Source organism: Paramormyrops kingsleyae, chromosome 21 (genome assembly GCF_048594095.1).
Source record: "Paramormyrops kingsleyae isolate MSU_618 chromosome 21, PKINGS_0.4, whole genome shotgun sequence".
NCBI lineage: Eukaryota > Metazoa > Chordata > Actinopteri > Osteoglossiformes > Mormyridae > Paramormyrops > Paramormyrops kingsleyae.
Genome location: NC_132817.1, coordinates 20465630 through 20485590, shown reverse-complemented (window position 1 = coordinate 20485590; position 19961 = coordinate 20465630). Strand labels below are relative to the sequence as shown.

The window sequence follows — 19961 nt, the reverse complement described above, 5'->3', positions numbered from 1 at the left end:
TTTAAATTATTTCGCCACTCTGCATGCTATTATAATGGTTCACCAAAATAACATAAAAGCTATGACACACTTATTTAAGACAAATATACACATATAGAAAATATACTTGTTTCTTTATGTCCTTTACTTGAACGTCTAAAAGAAAAACAAGTATAATCTATTTTACAGGCATGCTGAGAACAGACTGTTTTGGATCCACTCTACAGTTGTTGACATAGAAATAGAATAAAAGAGCAGGTACTCCTTTATACCAGCAGGCGATATTTTATTAGCTGCAACGAGTACATTCCAGTTTCTGTCGCTTGACAGAGCAGCCATGTTGCGCAGGAGCTATCCCTAACTTCTTGTAAAAGAACAGCTTTGATTAGCGCAGCAACTTCAAAACTGCCATTTTTAATCATGTAATGTATATGTATGTAGAAAATCCAGGTAGAAGAGGACACACACACGCACATGTGGGTGTGGGACAAACATAGGGCATTTATTAGGTGGCCAAATTATTATAACTAAAGTGAATTATAGTTTTTACTATTTCACATCAGCCCTTTTGTGATCCTAGATTCATAGTGAAGCTGTATAATTTATCATCACTTTTGTAAGCGAACCAGCCTTAATGAGAACCCTTCAGGTTATGTATTAAAATGCACAAACATTCTTAAGCACAAAGCCTCATACCAATTACTCATACCAATGTCTTTTCACTATTCTTCATTTTTTCCATGTTTCATGATTTTTTTCCTCTGGTTTCATATTTGGCATGGTTTTAAAGAAAGCAACACACCATTCTGAAGACCATTTTATTACAGGTACAGGTCCATAAACACCTCTCTGTTTACCTTCAGATGACCTATCAAGTTTGAGTCGTGGTGATCCAGGGATTTACAGGTTAAAAGATGAACGGATGCTAGTCAATCATACGGTACACACAAAAATAACCATGCAAACTGCAATTCACAGTCTGAAGCTTATCCACTCAGCCGGTCTTTGTACCATGGAAACTCGATTACCTGGAGTGGTGTTTCCCAGCCCGATGCTCGGGGCCCCCAGACAGTTCATGTTTTTGTTCCTTCCCCGCCCCCGGGAGAAGCAAAAATGTGTTTGGCAGGGAGCTAAGAGAGAGCAAAAACAGGAACCTTAACCTCCTGAGACCCAAGGAAAAAAAGTGTCCTTCAATTGTAGGTTATTCGTCTTTGGAGGAAATAAGACATCTTACAATTCAGATTTTTTCAAATTTATTCTTATTTTAATTTCACAGCATGTCCTCTTTAGTGCAAAACAAGAATAAATACGTTTCCCAACATCAGTGAAAAAATAAATGCAAAAATACAATGTCCACTACAATGGACATAAATGAATAGGTCGGGTCTCAGGAGGATAAGGAGGTCCTCAAGGACCGGGTTGGTAAACACTGACCTACTGTAGAAGAAAGCCTCAAAGACACAGGTAGAAGATGCGTGTGTCACAGACAGCCGTGGCTGTATTTCAATGAATAACCAGAAAGGTACTGGGCCACCACTCACCCACTGTGTCACTATTTCATTGGAAATGTTCAAATGCATCTCAGGGCAATTTCACAGTGATTCTGAATCCAGATCCCAGTGATGAAAGGCATGTTTTTTTTCAGTTATGGTTGGGGTTTTATAAATACCACAATGTCAAAGCGGTTAATTTCAGTGTGATTTTGAAATCCCGATTAAATCGAAGACTGGTAACCAAGAGTTTAAGTGTTTGGTAAAACTCAACCAGTGGGGAGCGACTCTTGGTAGCTGTTTGTTAGGCACCTGCTTCAACATCCGCTTATCGTTCTCAGAAAGAAATCACTCCCGCTGTCATTTTTTAGTTTATTTCATTCTTGTTTGAAGTATAAAGTATTTCAAATTCATTTAAAATACAGATCTAAAGTGTTACACAAATAATATAAAAGGTACATTCAGCTGCAGCCTTCACATCTAAAAAGTAGTGAAACGTTGTTTCGTTAGTTTGAATTAGTGTTCTGCGTATCTAACTTTCTGATGCTTAAGTGTTATGACTTCTGGCAATATTTTTTTCTATTACCTAGCAGGTGTAACTTTGCCAAACAATAAAAAGGTGGATTCATCTTTGCCAGCATGATACAGCACTGGAAAACGTCCATGGTAATGCACAGTTGGCATCACATAAATGGTGATAAAGACTAAACAAATTAAGGAGGAATTAAAAAAGAATTGATGCTTCAAATCCAGACATCAGTCCTACTATATAACCAAGGTAAAATGATAAAAAATGCTACAATTGACCTCTACCCATTATCTATTAAAATAGTTGTACCCACTTCTTTCATTTGAATGGATGGAGCAAGGAAGAGGTAAAACTGTCCCATAATGTGGTGTTTCTCAGCTCAGTCCTCAGGGACCCCCCAGACAGTCCACATTTTTGCTCCCTCTCAGCTCCCTGCCAGACAGTCCACATTTTTGCTCCCTCCCATCTCCCTGTCAGACAGTCCACATTTTTGCTCCCTCCCAGCTCCTGGTAGGACAGTCTGGGGGTCCCCACAGACTGGGTTGTGAAGCACTGCCATTACCATCCTCAAAGACCCGACACACCCCCAACACGGACTGTTCATACTCCTGCCCTCGGGACGAAGGTTCAGAAGTGTGAAATCTAGAACATCCCGGCTAAACAACTCTTTCTTCCCCACTACAATCAGACTCCTAAATAGACGACCTACCTCATTTACATAACAGATCACTTTGCATATCATGACCTACCTCATTTGCACAACAGGTCACTTTGCACTTTAAGCTCTTTTTGCACTATTTTTCTCAAGTATGCTCTTTTGTACTTGTAATTTAATTTAACCTGGCATTTGTGAGTGGACAGCAAAGTAAGAATTTCATTGTACTGAGAAATACTACTTTTCTGTACATATGATAATAAACGCTTTGAATCTTGAATCTTGAATTATGTACCATGTACATCACAATATACATGCTTAGCGTGAACCTAAAGGAAAAAAAAACATTTTGTGTGTTGCATAAGTGTGATCTGTCACAGAAAACTTTTCTATCAAGTGTTAGTTGCTAGCAGCACACTTAAGCTTTTGCTAAGAAACTCCTGCTTATAGAGAAGAATCTTCTGTCCACATCATTTTGTTCATTACACCATACTGTTGAAATTATATTAGAACTTAGAATATTGCTAGGCCTTTTTAATTTAATATTAAAATGCAATTTCATACCAAAAAGGTTCTGCAGCAATGTGTGACATTGTCTGCTATTCCAATATAGAATCATCCAGCCTGCTGGACAAATTTTTCATATCAGAATTACTTTCCAATGACTAAACTAGGGAGAAAAAAAAAACAGATGTACCCCTTAAGAATGTAATTTCTGTGTTCTTTTATGATTTAATGTTCCACTGGACCCATGACTGCTTTCATTCCTAATTGTTAATATTTAAAAATGTTTTGTCCGTGTCTTCCCCAAACGCGTTCCTCTCAAATTTGATCCAAAACGAAATTCTGGATGACATGTAGGGCTCCAGAGTCAAAGCCACAAATATCAATCATGCCCCGGTCCTCTGGATCCGCGATGGAGAACCCGTTTGAGGTCAAGCCACACACTATTAATTTGGAGGACAATCCCATTCTCTGCAAAACAAAAGAAACAAATATAAACACATTAGTAGCACAATTATTCATAATGACACCAACATAAGTTCATTGTAAATGGTACAAAGGAAACAACCACCTTGGTTTGTAAATAATTAGCAAAACTCAGTAATTACAGCATTACAGCGAATCAGGTCTGTCTGGAATCTGAACCAGAAACGTCAGATTTCTACCTGTCAAGCTACAACCTGCCTTTGCTGCTTGATCGCGCATAAATGGAACAAACACACTAGGGCTGGGTACTGCCAACTAGCTCATGATACCATACTCGTCATGATACCAGTACCACCATTCAATGCATCACAATATTACCACTGTATCCTAATTGTTAACACTTAAATACTGAAATAAAGGAACTATTAAAAATTAAATTTGGCTTGTTTTAATTAACAGGCATTAACAGCGAAGGATGTCGGTATCTTGAATAAAGTTGTTGCACACTTCAACTCCCAGTTGCATAAACTGTGCATTACTTTGTGCGTACATAAAGTGCACAATTCCGTTTTCAATACGGAGAATGTGGAAAAAAAACATACAAAACGAAACTTTTGGCCTGTACTTCAACATTTCAGACACTTGACAGTCTGTTTGCATTGCGGTGCACTTAGCACAGGCTACAAAAACAGCATAGTTTTAATCACCCAATGTTGAAAAAAATGTAAAATGAAACATTTGATTTTACTGCCAGTGTTAAATAGAACTGCAATACAACTTTTCCACTGCTAGACACTTTTCCACTGCTACCAAGAACCGAGTCGAACCCGAGCTGTACCGCAAACTGGCAGTTTTCCATTGTAAATGATCTGAGTCGTACCCGAGCTGTGCCTGCATAGTAGCAGCGCTAAAAGTATGACGAAACCAAGCCATTTGTGTTACCGCCATCTGATTGGTCAAAATGCATAGAAATACAATAATATATTCTATATATTATTCATATCAGTACTATTGCACATTGTGATGTACCGGTGCAAATGCTAATTCTAGTAGCGTTTGATGTTAAAATAAGTTGGCGATTCTCAAAACACAAAAATTAACATACAGTAAATCAAGATGTACACTGTGTGAACAGTACATAAGCATCCCTTTGGTTTTAGGTCACTGTCACACTGCAAGCCCAGCAACGCCTGTATAGAGCCAACCCTTCCGCAGTGGAAAACCGAAGCGAGCTGGAACCGCTGAAATTGATGGAAAATCGTGACAAACTGAATTGCGGTGTAATGATTGTGGCATTGATACTCACATATCTGTGCATCCTGAGTGCTTCTGCTGTGTGAATCCTCCCCAAGCTGGTGGTGTTGCTGGTCAGGATGATGAAGACGTCTGTTGGTTTCTGGTTCTCCGTGGCCCAGAGGATGGGGAGGACACAGTCTGTGGCACCACCAGTACTCTACAGAAGGGAACACTACAACTTGACAAGCAATTCAACACCAAATGCCTAATCCCATACTTTGCATTCAGCTGCTACTTTGAAAAATTGTGACTTTTTCCCACCTTCGCTAGCTCTGCCGTTACTTGTGCGAGAGACATGTCAGTAGTGACAGTGCTGGGAATGACGGCTCCTTCGGAGAACACCAAAATCTGGGGCTCCGTTTCTGCTCGTGCAATACCCTTAAAATCAACAGAAACTCGCTGTTAATATACGGACTGTCATGGAAATGCATTACCTCAGAGTACAGGGAATCTGAAGTAGTTATCCAAGCTGTATTACTAGCTACGTAACTATAACTCCTAGCACATAATCTCAACTCTCAAGAGCAGTGTTTCCCAACCCGGTCCTCAGGGACCCACACGCGGTCAACGTTTTTGCTCCCTCATAGATCCCTGTCAGACAGTCCACGTTTTTGCTCCCTCATAGATCCCTGTCAGACAGTCCACATTTTTGCTCCCTCCCAGCTCCCTGCCAGACAGTCCACATTTTTGCTCCCTCATAGATCCCTGCCAGACAGTCCACATTTCTGCTCCCTCATAGATCCCTGCCAGACAGTCCACATTTTTGCTCCCTCATAGATCCCTGCCAGACAGTCCACATTTTTGCTCCCTCATAGATCCCTGCCAGACAGTCCACATTTTGGCTTCCTCCCAGCTCCCTACCACAAGTTAGAAAGGAATAAAAAACACGGACTGTCTGTGGATCCCAGAGGACTGGATTGGGAAACATGGCTCTTGAGAGTTGAGATTCATAATTAAAGGGTCTTCACTGTAACTTTTGATGCTATATGCAGCCCCCCCCCCCCCTCCACCCCATTTTTTGCAGCTGTTGCTATTAGCTCGGGCTGAGCTACGGAAGAACGGTCTTACCATAGTTATGGCTGCAGCTGCTGTGGTCGCATTGAGGTAACTTCCCAGAACCGTGCTGTTTGCGGACATACAGACGTCCACAGCCACCACAAAACGCTTCCCAGTGGGTTCAACATTCTGGGGAGTGGGAAGCAGAAAAAGATTTAATAGTATTGAGTTAGTACACAGCGTGAGCCAGGATCACTTGATATACACTAATTATACGAAGGTCTCTTTGTGTTTGTTGCTACTTCCTACCATGAGACACTTGTTAAAGGCGGCATCCAGGGCCTGGAGAACCACGTGGTCAGTCTCCCAATTCACTTTCCCTCTGTTTGCTTGGCCTTTCTTATACGCTTGCTGAGCCAGCAAAATATGAAAGGGGTGGATTTTATCCTGAAAACAACGAAAGAGCAAACATCAAGACAACTGGCAGCCGAAATCCAAAGGATTCCCAGCCACACGCGCTGTGTCAGGCGCTGACCTTCCTCAGCGCGGATTCAGACTGCAGTCTCTCGCAGACCAGGGCGGCCTCCGAACTACGCTGCTGCAGCACGTTATCAGCGGTCATCTTCCCCAGGCGACTCAGCAAAGTGACCACGGGCATTTCCGTAAGTAACGCCTTGCACACCTAGTGCATAAGAACACCGCAGAAACTGTACAGAATGGCCCAGATATTGGCCTATTAAAACCACTTACCGAAACTACCTACAAATATTCCAAAAACACAAAATCGTAAAATTGCAAAACCATAATTATAGAGAATTAGAGGACAGAAAGGGTGTTGCTGACCTCTCTTGACTTCAGGTGGCTTGTCAGTAACTGTTCTGGCTCTAGTCCATGCTCCTCTATTAAATGAATCACCTCCACCTCATCTGTGGAGTGCTTCACCTTCTCAACGGCTTCAAGATACCTCAGAACTTCAGCTACCTCATCAGAGTTCTCTGTGTTGCTGTATGTCGCCTGGACCTCCTTCCATCCTTTTGTAATGTATTTATTGATCAAGGAAATCCCTAAAGACACAGCAGATAGTTATTACAGTTACAATAACCAGTTTTGCATAGATTATCATTTGTTCTTTGACTTTCAATCAGCACTAAACCTGGTTACCCATGAATTTCAATGGTCATATATTACAACAGGGGTTTTCGTCCATGACAATAGCAAATCGTAGTCAGTGGAGTATTTCACTTAAAAGATCTTTATCAATTAACATTAATTGAATTAACTGCATTATTATTAACAGAAAAATAAATGGTATAATAATAATAATTGTATAAATAATAATAAACTCCAGGTTTTATAAAAGATATACTAAAATGGAAAAATAAGTAACCTTTTACAGATGTACCCTAAAGTTAAAATAATATTGCTGCCAAGAGTAATTATCAGGACTGCATATTGAATGTGCAATTGGTATGTGTTTTGTTTGATTCAGTTTAATAACTTCTCTCATTCTATTAGCACAAAGGGATTCGTTTTCTGTTATATATGCAATCCCTGACTACTACACATTCACTTGCAATTAACTGCGATTCCAGTTACGCCGGCCCCCAGTTTTAATTAATTTGCATCCTGTTAATGGTTTAATCAACAACATCGGGGCTAATTAAAAGTTCACCTGAAAATAAACTGTCATAAAATGGGAATCATGCTTAAGAACCCCTGTAGTATTTAAAGAATGAACACAACAAACCCTGCATATACTGCCAGTATGAAAATATATGAGAATGCGTTTATGCCTCATAGAGTGAATTCAGATGTTTTCAAACAGCACTGTATAATGACAATAAAAATAACTATTATAAGTTGCAATATTGTGCAGAACTGTTGTATATTTATTCGTCTGCATTTATTCCCACCTGGGTTTGCCGGCTTCATGTGTGACAGTCTCAGTAAGTCCTTATGCGACCAGCCGGTCCTCTGCTTGCACTTGGTGACCGCGACCGCCAGGCTCATGGCCTCCTTCTGGTTGTACCAGTCCGAGACGGCTTTCCGCAGCGCTCGGCCCCATATGCCGCAATGCATACCCTCCTTCAGCTCCTTCTTGAACTGCACGAAGGAGAAGAGGTGCGTCGGGAAGCGGCACACGTCCCCGAGCGCCTCGTAGGCCGCCTGCTTGGTTTTAGCGTCCGGTTGCTGCGAGCAGACAGCCAGGGCGAACAGCGCCGGGCTGGGAGCGACCGATGCGCCGTCCCGACTGAATCTGCGGATCTCCTCCACCACCTCGCACCCTCGGCCGTCCTCTATAAGCCGCATCAGCATCTGCGTGTTCTCCATGCCCGGCTGCTGGCCTTTGGCGCCGTACATGCTGCCCTCCGACCCGAAGCACAGGAAGCGCCGCAGCCGGGTCATATCGGTCACTGGCAGGGCGCCTTCCGCTGGATCCATTGCTGCACAGCCTTCGGTGCTAGAAAGAAATCGAGAAAAGTATGCTGCATTAGTGCGATGTAGGCATAACGTGACATTTACCATGGTGTGTCTGCACCGAATTGTGAATGCATAGCGCTGATACCATTAATAATTAAGCATAATGCATATCAATGATAAGCAATTTATTAGCATAATGCATACCAGTAGTATGTATGAGCAATGTATGCATGGGTTGCTGGTAAGGGGTAACATATCGAAAGTATCGAAAAACATTTTTTACTTAACGTGATCCTCTAGATAAGAATAGTTGACCGCTGTCAAATTCAGAGAGCCTGATAATAACGTAGGCTACTGTCAACACGGGAGGACTCCCCATCGCAGTGAATGATCTGTACAAGGGGAAAACATTTCCCCCCCAATTAGAAAAAAACCCAGTTGTCTACAGTAACACGAAAGTATCCCGTGACTGTGCAGGCGTTGTATTAAAATAAAACTGGTTGATAACATTTCGTATAAATTTATTAGATCTCTCAGGAAAGGCTTGCACATCTACACAAATAAACACGCTTATCGTGAACGCTATAGATCATTCTAACGAGTATCGTTTTTTCGCTTTCCAAGTACTTACCTGTATAGAAATAAATGCAGAAAAACATCCAGTAATTTTTTACTTGCCAGTATAGATAGCGATCGCTGACAAACTGGCTATTTTTGTTGTAGCATACGGTGGGAGTCCGGCTGGTGTTTTTATGTAGCTATAACTTATAGCCTATAAGTCTGACTAGCAAGCCGGTTAACGATGGGTGAACATCCAGACCCGGAGATGCCAAAAAGATGCCCCCCACCCAGCCTCGTAGAAACCAATTCGATTGTGTTTATCAATGCACAACCATCAAGTTTATATGAGTGCTATAACAACGCTGATTGCAAGCACACCAGCTAACGATTACAGACGGACATTTCGTCGCGATGCTCGCTTATGAGAAAACAAACCGTACCGGAGAATGAATACTTGCGGCGGCCTTGATGGCGATGGACGCTTGGGCCAGCTAAGACCAAAAACGCCGCCAGCAGTTCCTATTCACCAGATCCCCGTCGGAGTGACAGCTCGCAGGGTACCTGAGCGGAGCACCCCGATCTTCAGACGACAGAAGGCCCCCCTTTCAGGGAATCTCTAAAAGGAGCCGCAGTGGCGGCTGGGAGGGGATGACCGCGCGGATGCCGGCCATGCACGAGCGAGCCGGGCATTCTGCACATTCCTCATTCCTCAAATGTTCATGCATTTCAGATGTGTTCTTCCAGGTTCATAAATGTGTTCAGATAGATGTAGAATGTTTGTACGTTTTGGATAAAAAAAATGTTTAAAATCACTGCAAATCATGTTATTCCTGTTTGGCTACTATGAAGTGCTATATACAATCAGTACCTCAAGCCAAGTGTTAACGGTTGTGATGAATGCGGTCATACTCAATTAAAAAATAACTGAAATTAAATATAATACGTATATATAAATATTTAAATAGCAGCTTAATTAGAAATAATTTATTTCAATTTGCCTGTCAACAGAGACAAACAAAAAAAAACATATCCATATTATCACCTATACTCTTGAAATGATCTCCCACATTTTTTTTGTCTGGAAAACATTCATCCATCTTCTACAGTGCATTTTAATTCCTGTAAGGTTTCTCATACAGCTGTTTAAATACACTTTCTGAACTAATAATTAAGTCAAGTATGTGTTTTATACATTTGGGATTCCTGGTATAAAGGCATCAATTCCTAGCTGCATTTCCATACATAAAATTGAAGTACGTTTTACTCAAATAATGATATTTAAGCAATCTTAGTCCCTCCTCGTGCAAAATCCTCATAATTTTTACTATTTATGAAAGTTATATTACAACGACACATTGATTTGTAGTGATATTCATTGCCTATGTCAATGGCACAAATACCTGAATATGAGGTCTTGAAATGTGTTAGGTTCAAGAGGTGTAGTATGTAAATAAACATTTCTGATTTATAGACTGGGCAGATGGACTGTCTGGCACTGACTTACAAACTCGCCTGAGACTTGTATGAGTCATCAATAACGCCGCTGCTAATCTAAAATCTCAGCAGATAATCGGCGGCCGTGTTGTCCTGTATCTTGCGTCCCCGCTTTACAACCGCGGTCGCTTTACATATTTAAACACTCTACTTTAAGAGGTTATCTTAATCTTTTTGCCTCATAGAAGTTGACAAATCCATCCATTTTCTGAAACAGCTTTTCCTCTTCAGGGTCACGGGGAGTTTGAAGCCGATTACTGAGACTACGGGCACAAGGCAGGGAACAAACCAGAATGAGGTGCCAATCCATCATAGGGGACACTCACATACTACTCATAGAAGTTCTTTCTCTTACTTCTAATGTGTTTGTTGCACTTCCTCATGAACAGCTCTTTTGGAAATATTTTCCAGTTAGTAAAGAATTGAATGCATGGAAGCAGGCTGTAAGATTTTAATTGTGTTTCTAAATATTTTTCCACATAAATATGTTATAATATATTTTCTTAATATGACTTTTGATAAGCCATAAAGTAAGTCCACGCCCCTCACCAAACATTTGTGGGTCTTGTTCGGTTAATGGCTTTGTCAGGTTTGGGTCTTTGCCGCTGCGCGTCTTTGCCGTTACCATAGAAATCAAAGTGCCCTGTAGGTCATGTTCAAAAGGCTGCCGGGAAATAGGAGCATCTAGTGGCCGCGCGGAGCTTAGCGAACCTCGGTGGCGCCGTTTTAACTGCTGCGGTCCTTTACATTTTATCTACATTTAAGACATAAGCCTTTAGGATGACGGGGAGCGCAGGCGAATGGTGTCTGATGGAGAGCGACCCGGGGGTCTTCACGGAACTGATCAAAGGCTTCGGTGAGACGTAATGTGTTTTTCTTTTTTTTGGTTCGCTGGGTCACATGCTAAGCTAACAAGCTACATCACACGCTTGCTGAGCACAAGGCCGAACTCTGGGACGCTTTACGGCTTCTGCCGCTAGCCGTATGACTGGTTACGTTAATTAAACCTTTACTGGACATCAGAGTATTATGGCGGTCAGGTAAAGCCGTTGGGTGGAAACTCCTGCGCTTTGCTGCACTCTGAAAGGGCGGTTAGCCCGGCGCGCTGCTTTACTATGCCTGACTGGCTAGCAGCTAGCGGTTAGCATCCATTGAGCACCGTAAGTCCTGTACGCGCTAGCTGTACTGTTAGCGAATGAAATAAATAACGGCAAGGCACAAGACGCAGAATTACAATGTCCCATGTGAGATAATGCTTTAAGTACAACGGACTTGTTCTGAACAACTTAACGACCTGTTTAAGTGAGTTCTAGTGCCCTTAGTTTGTTTTGCTGTGATTTACGTGCATTTTTTTGTTACGGGCAAAAATATCGGTAGTTATTTGTCAACATACGTTTATGCTATAAAAACGTTTTCATGCAATAAAAAAAAAATATAAATGCATCGTTTCATGACACCATCCAGATTAAAGATCAAGGGGCAAGTGAGTCCACTTCATCGTACATTAATTGAATTCTTTCAATCTGTAATTAATATCCATTCATTTTGTCAATGGTGATTACAGTGTTACTTCAGAAGTTGTTGGGTACTGGAAAATTGCCACGCACGTAGCTTTGGCTGCATGCTCTTTATTTAACGATTTGTCTTCCTTTTTGGGAGTCTAATGTCGACTAGCTCCTATAAGCGCCCTCTGATGTACTGTCTTTAGGATGCAAAGGTGCACAAGTCGAAGAGATATGGAGCATGGAACCGGAAAACTTTGAAAAACTGAAGTAAGTCAAAAACAATGAAATGGTGTACTTATTTAACTCGGGTCTGCAGAAAATGTTTGTCTCTTCACAATGTTGGGATAGTGCTTTGTTGTACTGGAACGGATCCATGTACCTTGTTAAAGCAGGTAGCTTTCCTTTGGGTAGTAGGGAATTGTACTGTAATTATATAGCACTTCATTTCTTTGCAGACCAGTTCATGGGCTGATTTTCCTTTTCAAGTGGCAGCCAGGAGAGGAGCCCGCCGGCTCCATTGTCCAGGACTCACGGCTGGACCACATTTTCTTTGCCAAACAGGTAGTAATCATGGAATGGGTAGGAATGGGTATCCTATCACATGAGAAGAGCAGTGTGAATAGGTTGTGCCTTGCTGCCTGTGGAGTAGTAATACCTGTCATATTATGCAATTGTGTTTGTACTCTCTAATGGTTTAATGCTGTTATTGTTTCCACACACCTCCTAGTACATCAAGCATGCATCTCCCAAACAATTAATCTGCCTATCAGTCTTCCTGCCTCTTATCCTGTGGAAGGTCAGGACATCTGGAGACAGCCGGAGTACCCAGAAGAGAGACCTCTTCTGAATCCTTTCTCTCCTCTTGTCTTGATGTTGCAGGTCATTAACAATGCGTGTGCCACCCAGGCAATTATTAGCGTGCTGTTGAACTGCACTCACTCAGACATGCAGCTCGGAGACACACTGTCTGAGTTCCGGGAATTCTCGCAGAGTTTCGACGCGGCTGTAAGTTATCGTGTGGTTTCTTTTGATGGTTTGTAATGTACTTCTCATGTTAAGGGACATATGTGGGTTGTGAGATGTTTTGAGAGCTGCACATTTGACTTAAAATGAAACTCAAATCTGCTGCAATTTGGGCAGCGCCATTTGCCCCATTACTTTGATGCTAGAGCTTCAGATTGTTCATATGTTCAATATATGATCAGTGTCTGTATGAAATGATGGCTGTATGTCTTAATTATGGCCTGTTTATAATTTTTATCTTTAGATGAAAGGTCTGGCACTGAGTAACTCTGAGGTGATACGACAAGTCCATAATAGTTTTGCCAGGTAATGTCTGCTTAATATACTTGATACATTATTTCTCTCTGCTTATTTTCTTGCACTTAAGCACTCGTATGTATTTCTAGTATATAGATGTCCAAATGTTGATGATGATTCAAGACTGACAATAAAAAGGCATTTCGAAAGTTTATGGTGACTAGGGTTGCAGAATTCCCATATATTCCAGTTAATTCCCCTGGAAAGTTTCCAACATTGAGTATTTCCAAAAATTCCCCAGTTTAACTTCCCATGGAATGGAGATTTTCTGGCCCTTTGCAACACTAATGGTGACTCGCTTTAGGATTCGCTGAATGGGAGTGTTTGTTTTGATCTGTTAATGCTCAGTTTTTATAACTTGGTGGAATGAAACTGGGGAGTCTGCCAGAAAGCCTTGCCATGGTGAACGTGCAAACTCCACTCACACGATGTGCACTGGTGGCGCTCCCACTGCGTCTCTGTACCACCTGCAGCACTAGGCTTTCACAATGTGTGATGTTAATATCGACGTGGTATTTCATGCACATGCAGTTGTCACATGGCAAGGAACCACAATAGTCTGCTGGGTTCAAACCATCAATAAATCTTGCCCATTCACAGAAAACAAAACTAGGTCAGCTCTGCAGTTTTGTCCATGGTTCTTTTTCAACATTATCTAGTACGTGTTAAAAAAAAAAATCAGCCTGAAGTTTTGCATGAGCTCTGCATGGACTCTCCGAGAGTCATAATCATTCTCGTTCGTTTGGTTTGTGAGAAATTAAAACGAGTGAAGAGGAGAAAGGTGAACTAGAAGTGGTGATGAAAAGACATTGGTCTTGTGCTGTATGGAAATATTTTGTATTTGATGGAGATAGTATTGAGCAAAGGCAGGTGATTGTTGGCTTTTTATGTTGGCACAGCAAACGGGAATGTCTTGAGCTTCTTTCACTTTTAACGTGAAGTGCTTCCACACAACTGATGGCTTTTGCTCTTTATTTTCACCTTCATGCACTATGCGCCGTCTCCCTTCTGCCATATTGCCGAGTAATTGAGAAGGAAAGTTTTAATCGGTGCCTTTTTAATCAGGTTTAATCGAGTAGTCGTGATATTACAAGTCAGATATGCAGAGCTATTTTCAAATGATGATGGGTTCATCGGAATGTTACGCCATTGTAAGTCGAGGAGCACCTGTACTTCAGAAAAAATCTGCAATCCGTGTAGGGCCACACATTTTGTCTTCCTCCCCGAACAAAACGAGGTGTTGAGCACCAGGATTTTTGTTTTCCTGTCAGACAACAGATGTTTGAGTTTGATGCAAAGTCATCTGCGAAGGATGAAGATGCGTTCCACTTCGTGAGTTACGTTCCAGTCAAAGGCAGGCTTTACGAGCTGGACGGGCTCCGCGAGGGCCCGATTGACCTTGGTAAGCCGCCACACCTGTCTTTCGCGTTAAACGTACAGCTGCCGGACGCATACAGTTGGCATGGAATCTGAGCTAACATTGCTGTTGACTTTTTCTGTCTGGTTTCTTGTTTTCAGGGGTTTGTAACCAAGACGAGTGGATCAGCGCAGTCAGGCCCGTTATTGAGAAAAGAATTCTCAAGTAAATGCAATGGTCGCTTTCTAAATAAACATCCCATAATTTTACATGCATATGTGTATTGTCTGTGGGTTATGCTTATAATTGCCTGCTTTCTAGGTACAGTGAAGGGGAGATACGGTTTAACCTGATGGCCATAGTGTCAGACCGAAAGATGATTTATAACCGAAAGATTACCGAACTGCAGAGTCGGCTTGCTGAGGTATCAAGCTCCTGCAGGATTATGGAAGTGACCTGTTGTGATATTTGTTCTTCCTGTTCTTCCCTTCTGTATTATGCATTTATCTTTTGTGCATTTTTACGTGTATTCTGACATTTTAGAATATCACCTTTTTAGTTTTGAAGTGTAAAAAAATTCTCCTAAAATGAAATGATGTATCTTACGGAGTGACTTTGAACAAAATGTCTAAAATTTGCCTAATGTGGTGTTGGCTGGCCGCTGCCACCTGTCCGATTTTTTTTATTTTTATTTTTCCTCCCAGGAGGAGCCAATGGATACCGATCAAAGTAACAATCTACTTTGCTCCATTCAGTCAGAAATTGCGAAATATCAACTCCTCATAGAAGAAGAGAATCAGAAGCTGCAGCGATATAAAGTAAATTTGCTAAACATGTTTGGTTTAATGTCCATGCACCCTCAACTCTCACCGCTCACATTTAAAACTTGCGTTTTTAGATGGAAAACATCCGGCGAAAGCACAATTACCTACCATTCATCATGGAACTGCTCAAGACATTAGCTGAGTACCAGCAGTTGATACCATTGGTGGAAAAGGTGGGATTCATTTCGCTTTTAAGTTGAATTGCTTATCTAACTGTATCCAAAAACAGCTGAATACCTTAAATTTTAACGTTAATATTGCGACTGTTAGTCAACCCCAAACATAATTATTAATGGGGGAAGTCCAGCAAAATTTGTGTTGATTTCATATTACCACCATCTTTTGTCGCAGTTTGAATGACCCTCAGAAAATGCCCTAATATTTATGGAGAAACAGAAATGGATAGTTGATGGTAGTCAGTCCGGAATGTGGCATCTTACTATGCTTTGAACATCATCAGTAAGATCATAAGAGTCTTATTTAAAGTTCAGATTCCCCATGTTTCATTCATTCATTTAACGGAATGTGCTGTTTGTAGTAAGTTGACAGTGGATGAACAGCAAGAAATTCTCCGATTGCATGATGCAGTAAGTGACTTTGCCACTGGATGGAACTGTTGGATCGTTGAAACGTATCTGTAGCTGTTTCTTTCAAAGGGATCTAATTAACCATTGCTTAGTTTTAGATGCCGTTAATTTATCCAATAGCAAACGCCAGTTAGAGAATTGGCCAATAAGGATTTTACTTTGACAATCGTGTAACAGTCTTGTTATATGCCAGGATATGTGGTATACAAGAACCATATATTTGTTTTGTTTGAGTATAAGAATTGCTAAAGCTGTTGTTGGTCCTAACAATAGTGATAATGTGCACAAGCTAATCTTTCCCACTGTGTAATTAATGCTTCATTGTGTGTTCACTCCCCTTCTAGGCAAAAGAAAAGCAAAATGCTAAAAATGTCCAGGAGGCCAAATGATGGTGCTGAGGCTTTGTACCGTGGCTCATCGTAGCGTCACAAAGCGTGCACAGAAACCACAGGTGACTTAAGCTGTCCAGTCCAGCGTCTGAAAATCCATGCATGCAGTGAAGTGTTGGAGTAGACCATCTGTTCTCCTGTCACAGATTTGCTAATTAAGTCTAAATCTGTTGAATCACGTTAAAAATTCAAGCTTGAAATAAATGAACATTTCTCCTCCATTCCCCCCCTTTTTTTTGTAAAAGTTGTAAATGATTGACTTGTCAAATTTGTTTATTTGAATTGTAGTGGCAGCATCTTAAACACATTGGAATTTTGTTACTGATGTTTTTTTTTTTATTTGGATGCTGTTGATTTAGTATTTAAAGTGTCAATAGGTGGAGCTGTTTTTCCAAATATGGCCACGCGAGTCACTGTGTATCGCACTGATAGGTAGTGCCTGTCTTGTTAGTCGTCTCCCTCATGGCATTAAGTCCATAAATGGGTAAATAAAAGTCATCTTATGATAAAAGAAAGATCCTTTGCCTCAAGTTACTGTCTTGCAGAATAAAAGCAGATGGTGCTGAACTTGTTTGTACTGACACTTGTCTACCTGGACTTGAAGGGGTATGAATGAATAAGCAGTAGCTTTTGGGAAGAAGTTCCACATCTAACGTAATTATTTAGTTTCAGCTTAATCTCCCCATAAGATGCGAGTTCTGTAGCAGTGATGTTTTTCTATAACCATGTACTTGTAATTGGGACGGATACTTTTTAAAATATATTTTTTTCTTTGGTTCCTTATTAAATATAGCTGAAAGAGCTGACCTTTTGTAAAGGAGGGCATTCATACGCCCAATGTGCCACCACAAGAAGGTACAGTGACACTCCTGCTTCTGCCAGCAGTGAGTCAGCTGCATTGCATCAGTGACGCATACGTATGCAAGTGTCTGTAAGCGACGCACAGCCCCCGCTGATAATCTAGGCTGAGCGCAAAGCCCTATCTCTCTTCCTGTCATTGATGGCCGGTCCGAGGGCTGCTGATGCAAGTGTGCTCATCTCACGATGATCAGCAAGGAAGTGAGCTCAGCTGGGTGGCTCAGCCATGGGATTTTTCAGCGGGTTGCTGTTTGACGTGTGCGAAGGGGAGTCTGTCATAGCGCTTGTGTTTTAGGGTGACCTTCCAAGGTAAACATTCATAGGTGTCCTTGCGGCTTTGTAGGTGTAATTATGCTCCAGCAGAAACATGCATTTTACCCGTTTAACCACAAAAAATTAGATTTAATGGGGCATGGTATGAATTGTATTGATCCCATTTCCAAAATCCTCCAACAGCCTGTCAGATTGCAATGGGTCCATGAAGCTCTTGAAATCTAGTCACTTTAAATTATATTTGATTATACTTAATTCTCACACGCTTCAGAATATCTAATATTGCTTCTGTTTCAGATCCGATTGTATTCCAAATCCTGCACATATATAAAATGGGATGTCATGTGCCTCCCTCTCTACCAGAGGCAACACCTCCCTCAGTCCCCCCCCCACCATCACTGTATGCCATAAGCTTTTAAGTGTGTCATTTTCACTCTTAATGACCATTAGTAGTTCCAGAACTCTAGGGCATTGATCTCCTGTCCCTTAAATAACTCCAGTATTCACTTCTTTTGTTGTCACAGTTTTTTTTTTTTTGTAAACTGCCCATCACTCCTGTCTTTATGGAAACTATGTAAAACTGAGCAAATCTGTTAATGCGATTATAGATCTGTTATATAAACTAATGATTAAGCTTTGGCGGTATCCAATGTATCATACTGTCATACCTGCTAAGGTATTGTCCCGCAGTGTACAGTGTCGAAAACGACGATAGTTGCTGGGGTCTCCACAATAATTTCTGGTAAATGGTGAAATACAGCTTCTTACCATATTACCGTAATTACCACCCACGCCTGCTAACAAGCTATTGCTAATGCAGTTACATGAATTTTAGGGTCTTAACTCATCCTGGAAAATAAATTGGAAAAAAAACATCTTGTTGAATCAGGGAAGTTCTCCAGGTAAAGGGTGGCTCTTCTGTCTCTGTTAAAGTTACACATTGACAGAAAAACTGGGACAGTATTTACTCAGTTAAGATTTACCGTCAGGCACCAGTGAAAGCTAAAACAAGCTTCTGTCTTTTTTTTTTTTTTTTCTTTTCATTTTTGAATGTTTTAAATGCACCAAAAGTTCTAGTGAACCAATACTGCTTTATATTGAAAAGGAAATTGTAAGTTTTGTGTTCATTATATTGATACCCGAGGACACAAAAACTCTGCAGCATTACCTATAGCAGTTAAAAGAAACAATAAAGGTTATTGGCTGCCAGCCATAACGAACACGTCTTGTGCCTGTTTTGTCTAACATTTGAATGCATGATGCTGCGTGGTATCGGGTTTCGGTACTTTGAGTGCCCAGCAAGGAAAGGTAACCTGACACTCTCGGCCGGTTTCTGTACTGGACTATTGCTTAGAAGAAGCACTTCCTGTGGAAAGTATGAATAGTGAGTGAGTGCTTTTACATGATCCCAAGTCGTGTGTCCTGTACCAACTTGTTTATCCTTTTTCTTTATTTGGTAACAAACAGGTCTTTATCTGTTTGATAGATGAACATCTTTGGTGTTGTCATTGGGTGACTTCACGGTCAAGACGTACCTTGTGCGCCACTTTGGGCGAATGAATATGGTATTGAAACATGATCTGCTCTGACGTGCATTTCCAGCATTCCATCGATAAGCTGACTCATGTAGTCAGCAGCTATCCATGTCTGTTAATATAATATTGTAATAAGGAAGTTTTACAGTACACCTTTGTGTGATTCAAACAATTTTTTACTTTATTGTTTTTATATATATATATATATATATATATATATATATATATATATATATATATATATATATATATATATATATATATATATCTTCATTCACTTTATATAATAATCTTCTTATTGGGGCAGTGTGTAGTTTTATGGGTTAAGAATATACTTTTATGTCATTAATAGTTTCTGTGACAAAGTGTGACACTTCCAGAAGCTGCCTTTCCGGTTCAGTTTGTCGCCATAGTTATTCACCAAGTGTTGATGAATAAGGAAGACATGTAAGATATGAAATCCTGCATTTCTTGTCAGCGTTATGGTGGCAAAAGGCTGATGCTTCTTGCCTGCACGTCTTCACAAATTCACCCCTTGCGGTAAAATTTACGGTAGTTAGCTTAACAGCCACGTCAGTGGCTAGACTTTTGCACCTGTGCTTTAGATGAATTCTCTGCCTAGTAGATCAGGGAGGGCACGTGTAGGAAGGGGCGTGGCCACTGGTTATAGTGAAGGCTTTGCTCTACTTCCGCATGAGCATGCCGAAATCTGATTCATGTATGTCACGTACGAAATGTACCAGTGGTCAGTTGCATTCCTATATGCCCGGTTAGAGTGGTTTCACAAGCATGTATATTTCAACTGGAATGTATTCAGATAATCTCCCAACATACCAGTGGGAGTGGCATTGTGCACCTGTGACGTCAAACACTGCACATTTGTTCAATTTAGTTTTTGATATTCATTATGGCCAGTCACTTATTTATTTATTTTTTTCCTTAAGTACCCTTTCTGATGTCAT

General features: G+C 40.9%; 2 protein-coding genes across 8 annotated transcripts; one reads left to right on the top strand and one right to left on the bottom strand.

The window, feature by feature from the left end:
- Positions 1-894: 894 nt before the first annotated feature.
- Positions 895-9542, bottom strand: ro60 (Ro60, Y RNA binding protein). Of its 3 annotated transcripts, XM_023806402.2 has the most exons (10): positions 8928-9173; positions 8580-8688; positions 7789-8336; positions 6719-6939; positions 6411-6557; positions 6185-6322; positions 5948-6064; positions 5141-5257; positions 4890-5036; positions 895-3628 (listed from the first exon to the last, which is right to left on the bottom strand). In XM_023806402.2, exons 3-10 carry the CDS (start codon positions 8315-8317, stop codon positions 3476-3478), a joined length of 1569 nt encoding a protein of 522 aa, XP_023662170.2. In that variant the 5' UTR covers positions 8318-8336; positions 8580-8688; positions 8928-9173; the 3' UTR covers positions 895-3475. The 3 variants fall into 3 exon arrangements, with proteins under 3 accessions (XP_023662170.2, XP_023662169.2, XP_023662168.2); XM_023806401.2 differs by lacking the exon at positions 8580-8688; XM_023806400.2 differs by lacking the exons at positions 8580-8688; positions 8928-9173 and adding an exon at positions 9298-9542 and having other exon boundaries at positions 896-3628.
- A 1453-nt stretch (positions 9543-10995) lies between these two features.
- On the top strand, positions 10996-16848 carry uchl5 (ubiquitin carboxyl-terminal hydrolase L5). Of its 5 annotated transcripts, none has more exons than XM_023806528.2 (11): positions 10996-11207; positions 12060-12123; positions 12312-12417; positions 12736-12861; positions 13124-13185; positions 14448-14578; positions 14695-14758; positions 14855-14957; positions 15289-15351; positions 15432-15530; positions 16289-16848. In XM_023806528.2, exons 1-11 carry the CDS (start codon positions 11132-11134, stop codon positions 16331-16333), a joined length of 939 nt encoding a protein of 312 aa, XP_023662296.1. In that variant the 5' UTR covers positions 10996-11131; the 3' UTR covers positions 16334-16848. The 5 variants fall into 5 exon arrangements, with proteins under 5 accessions (XP_023662296.1, XP_023662295.1, XP_023662297.1 ...); XM_023806527.2 differs by having other exon boundaries at positions 10997-11207; positions 15238-15351; XM_023806529.2 differs by lacking the exon at positions 10996-11207 and adding an exon at positions 11259-11653 and having other exon boundaries at positions 15238-15351.
- The last annotated feature ends 3113 nt before the right edge of the window (positions 16849-19961 follow it).

What these genes read in the sequence shown, in the direction of transcription:
- uchl5 (XM_023806527.2), top strand. Translation starts at nt 11,132, where the DNA reads ATGACGGGGAGCGCAGGCGAATGGTGTCTGATGGAGAGCGACCCGGGG. An exon ending in GAAAACTTTGAAAAACTGAA is followed by an intron (nt 12,124 to 12,311) that starts GTAAGTCAAAAA and finishes ATTTCTTTGCAG; the next exon opens with ACCAGTTCATGGGCTGATTT. An exon ending in ATTGAGAAAAGAATTCTCAA is followed by an intron (nt 14,759 to 14,854) that starts GTAAATGCAATG and finishes CCTGCTTTCTAG; the next exon opens with GTACAGTGAAGGGGAGATAC.
- ro60 (XM_023806400.2), bottom strand. Translation starts at nt 8,317, where the DNA reads ATGGATCCAGCGGAAGGCGCCCTGCCAGTGACCGATATGACCCGGCTG. An exon ending in GCCACCTGAAGTCAAGAGAG is followed by an intron (nt 6,558 to 6,718) that starts GTCAGCAACACC and finishes CTTATGCACTAG; the next exon opens with GTGTGCAAGGCGTTACTTAC. An exon ending in CCTTTAACAAGTGTCTCATG is followed by an intron (nt 6,065 to 6,184) that starts GTAGGAAGTAGC and finishes CCCACTCCCCAG; the next exon opens with AATGTTGAACCCACTGGGAA.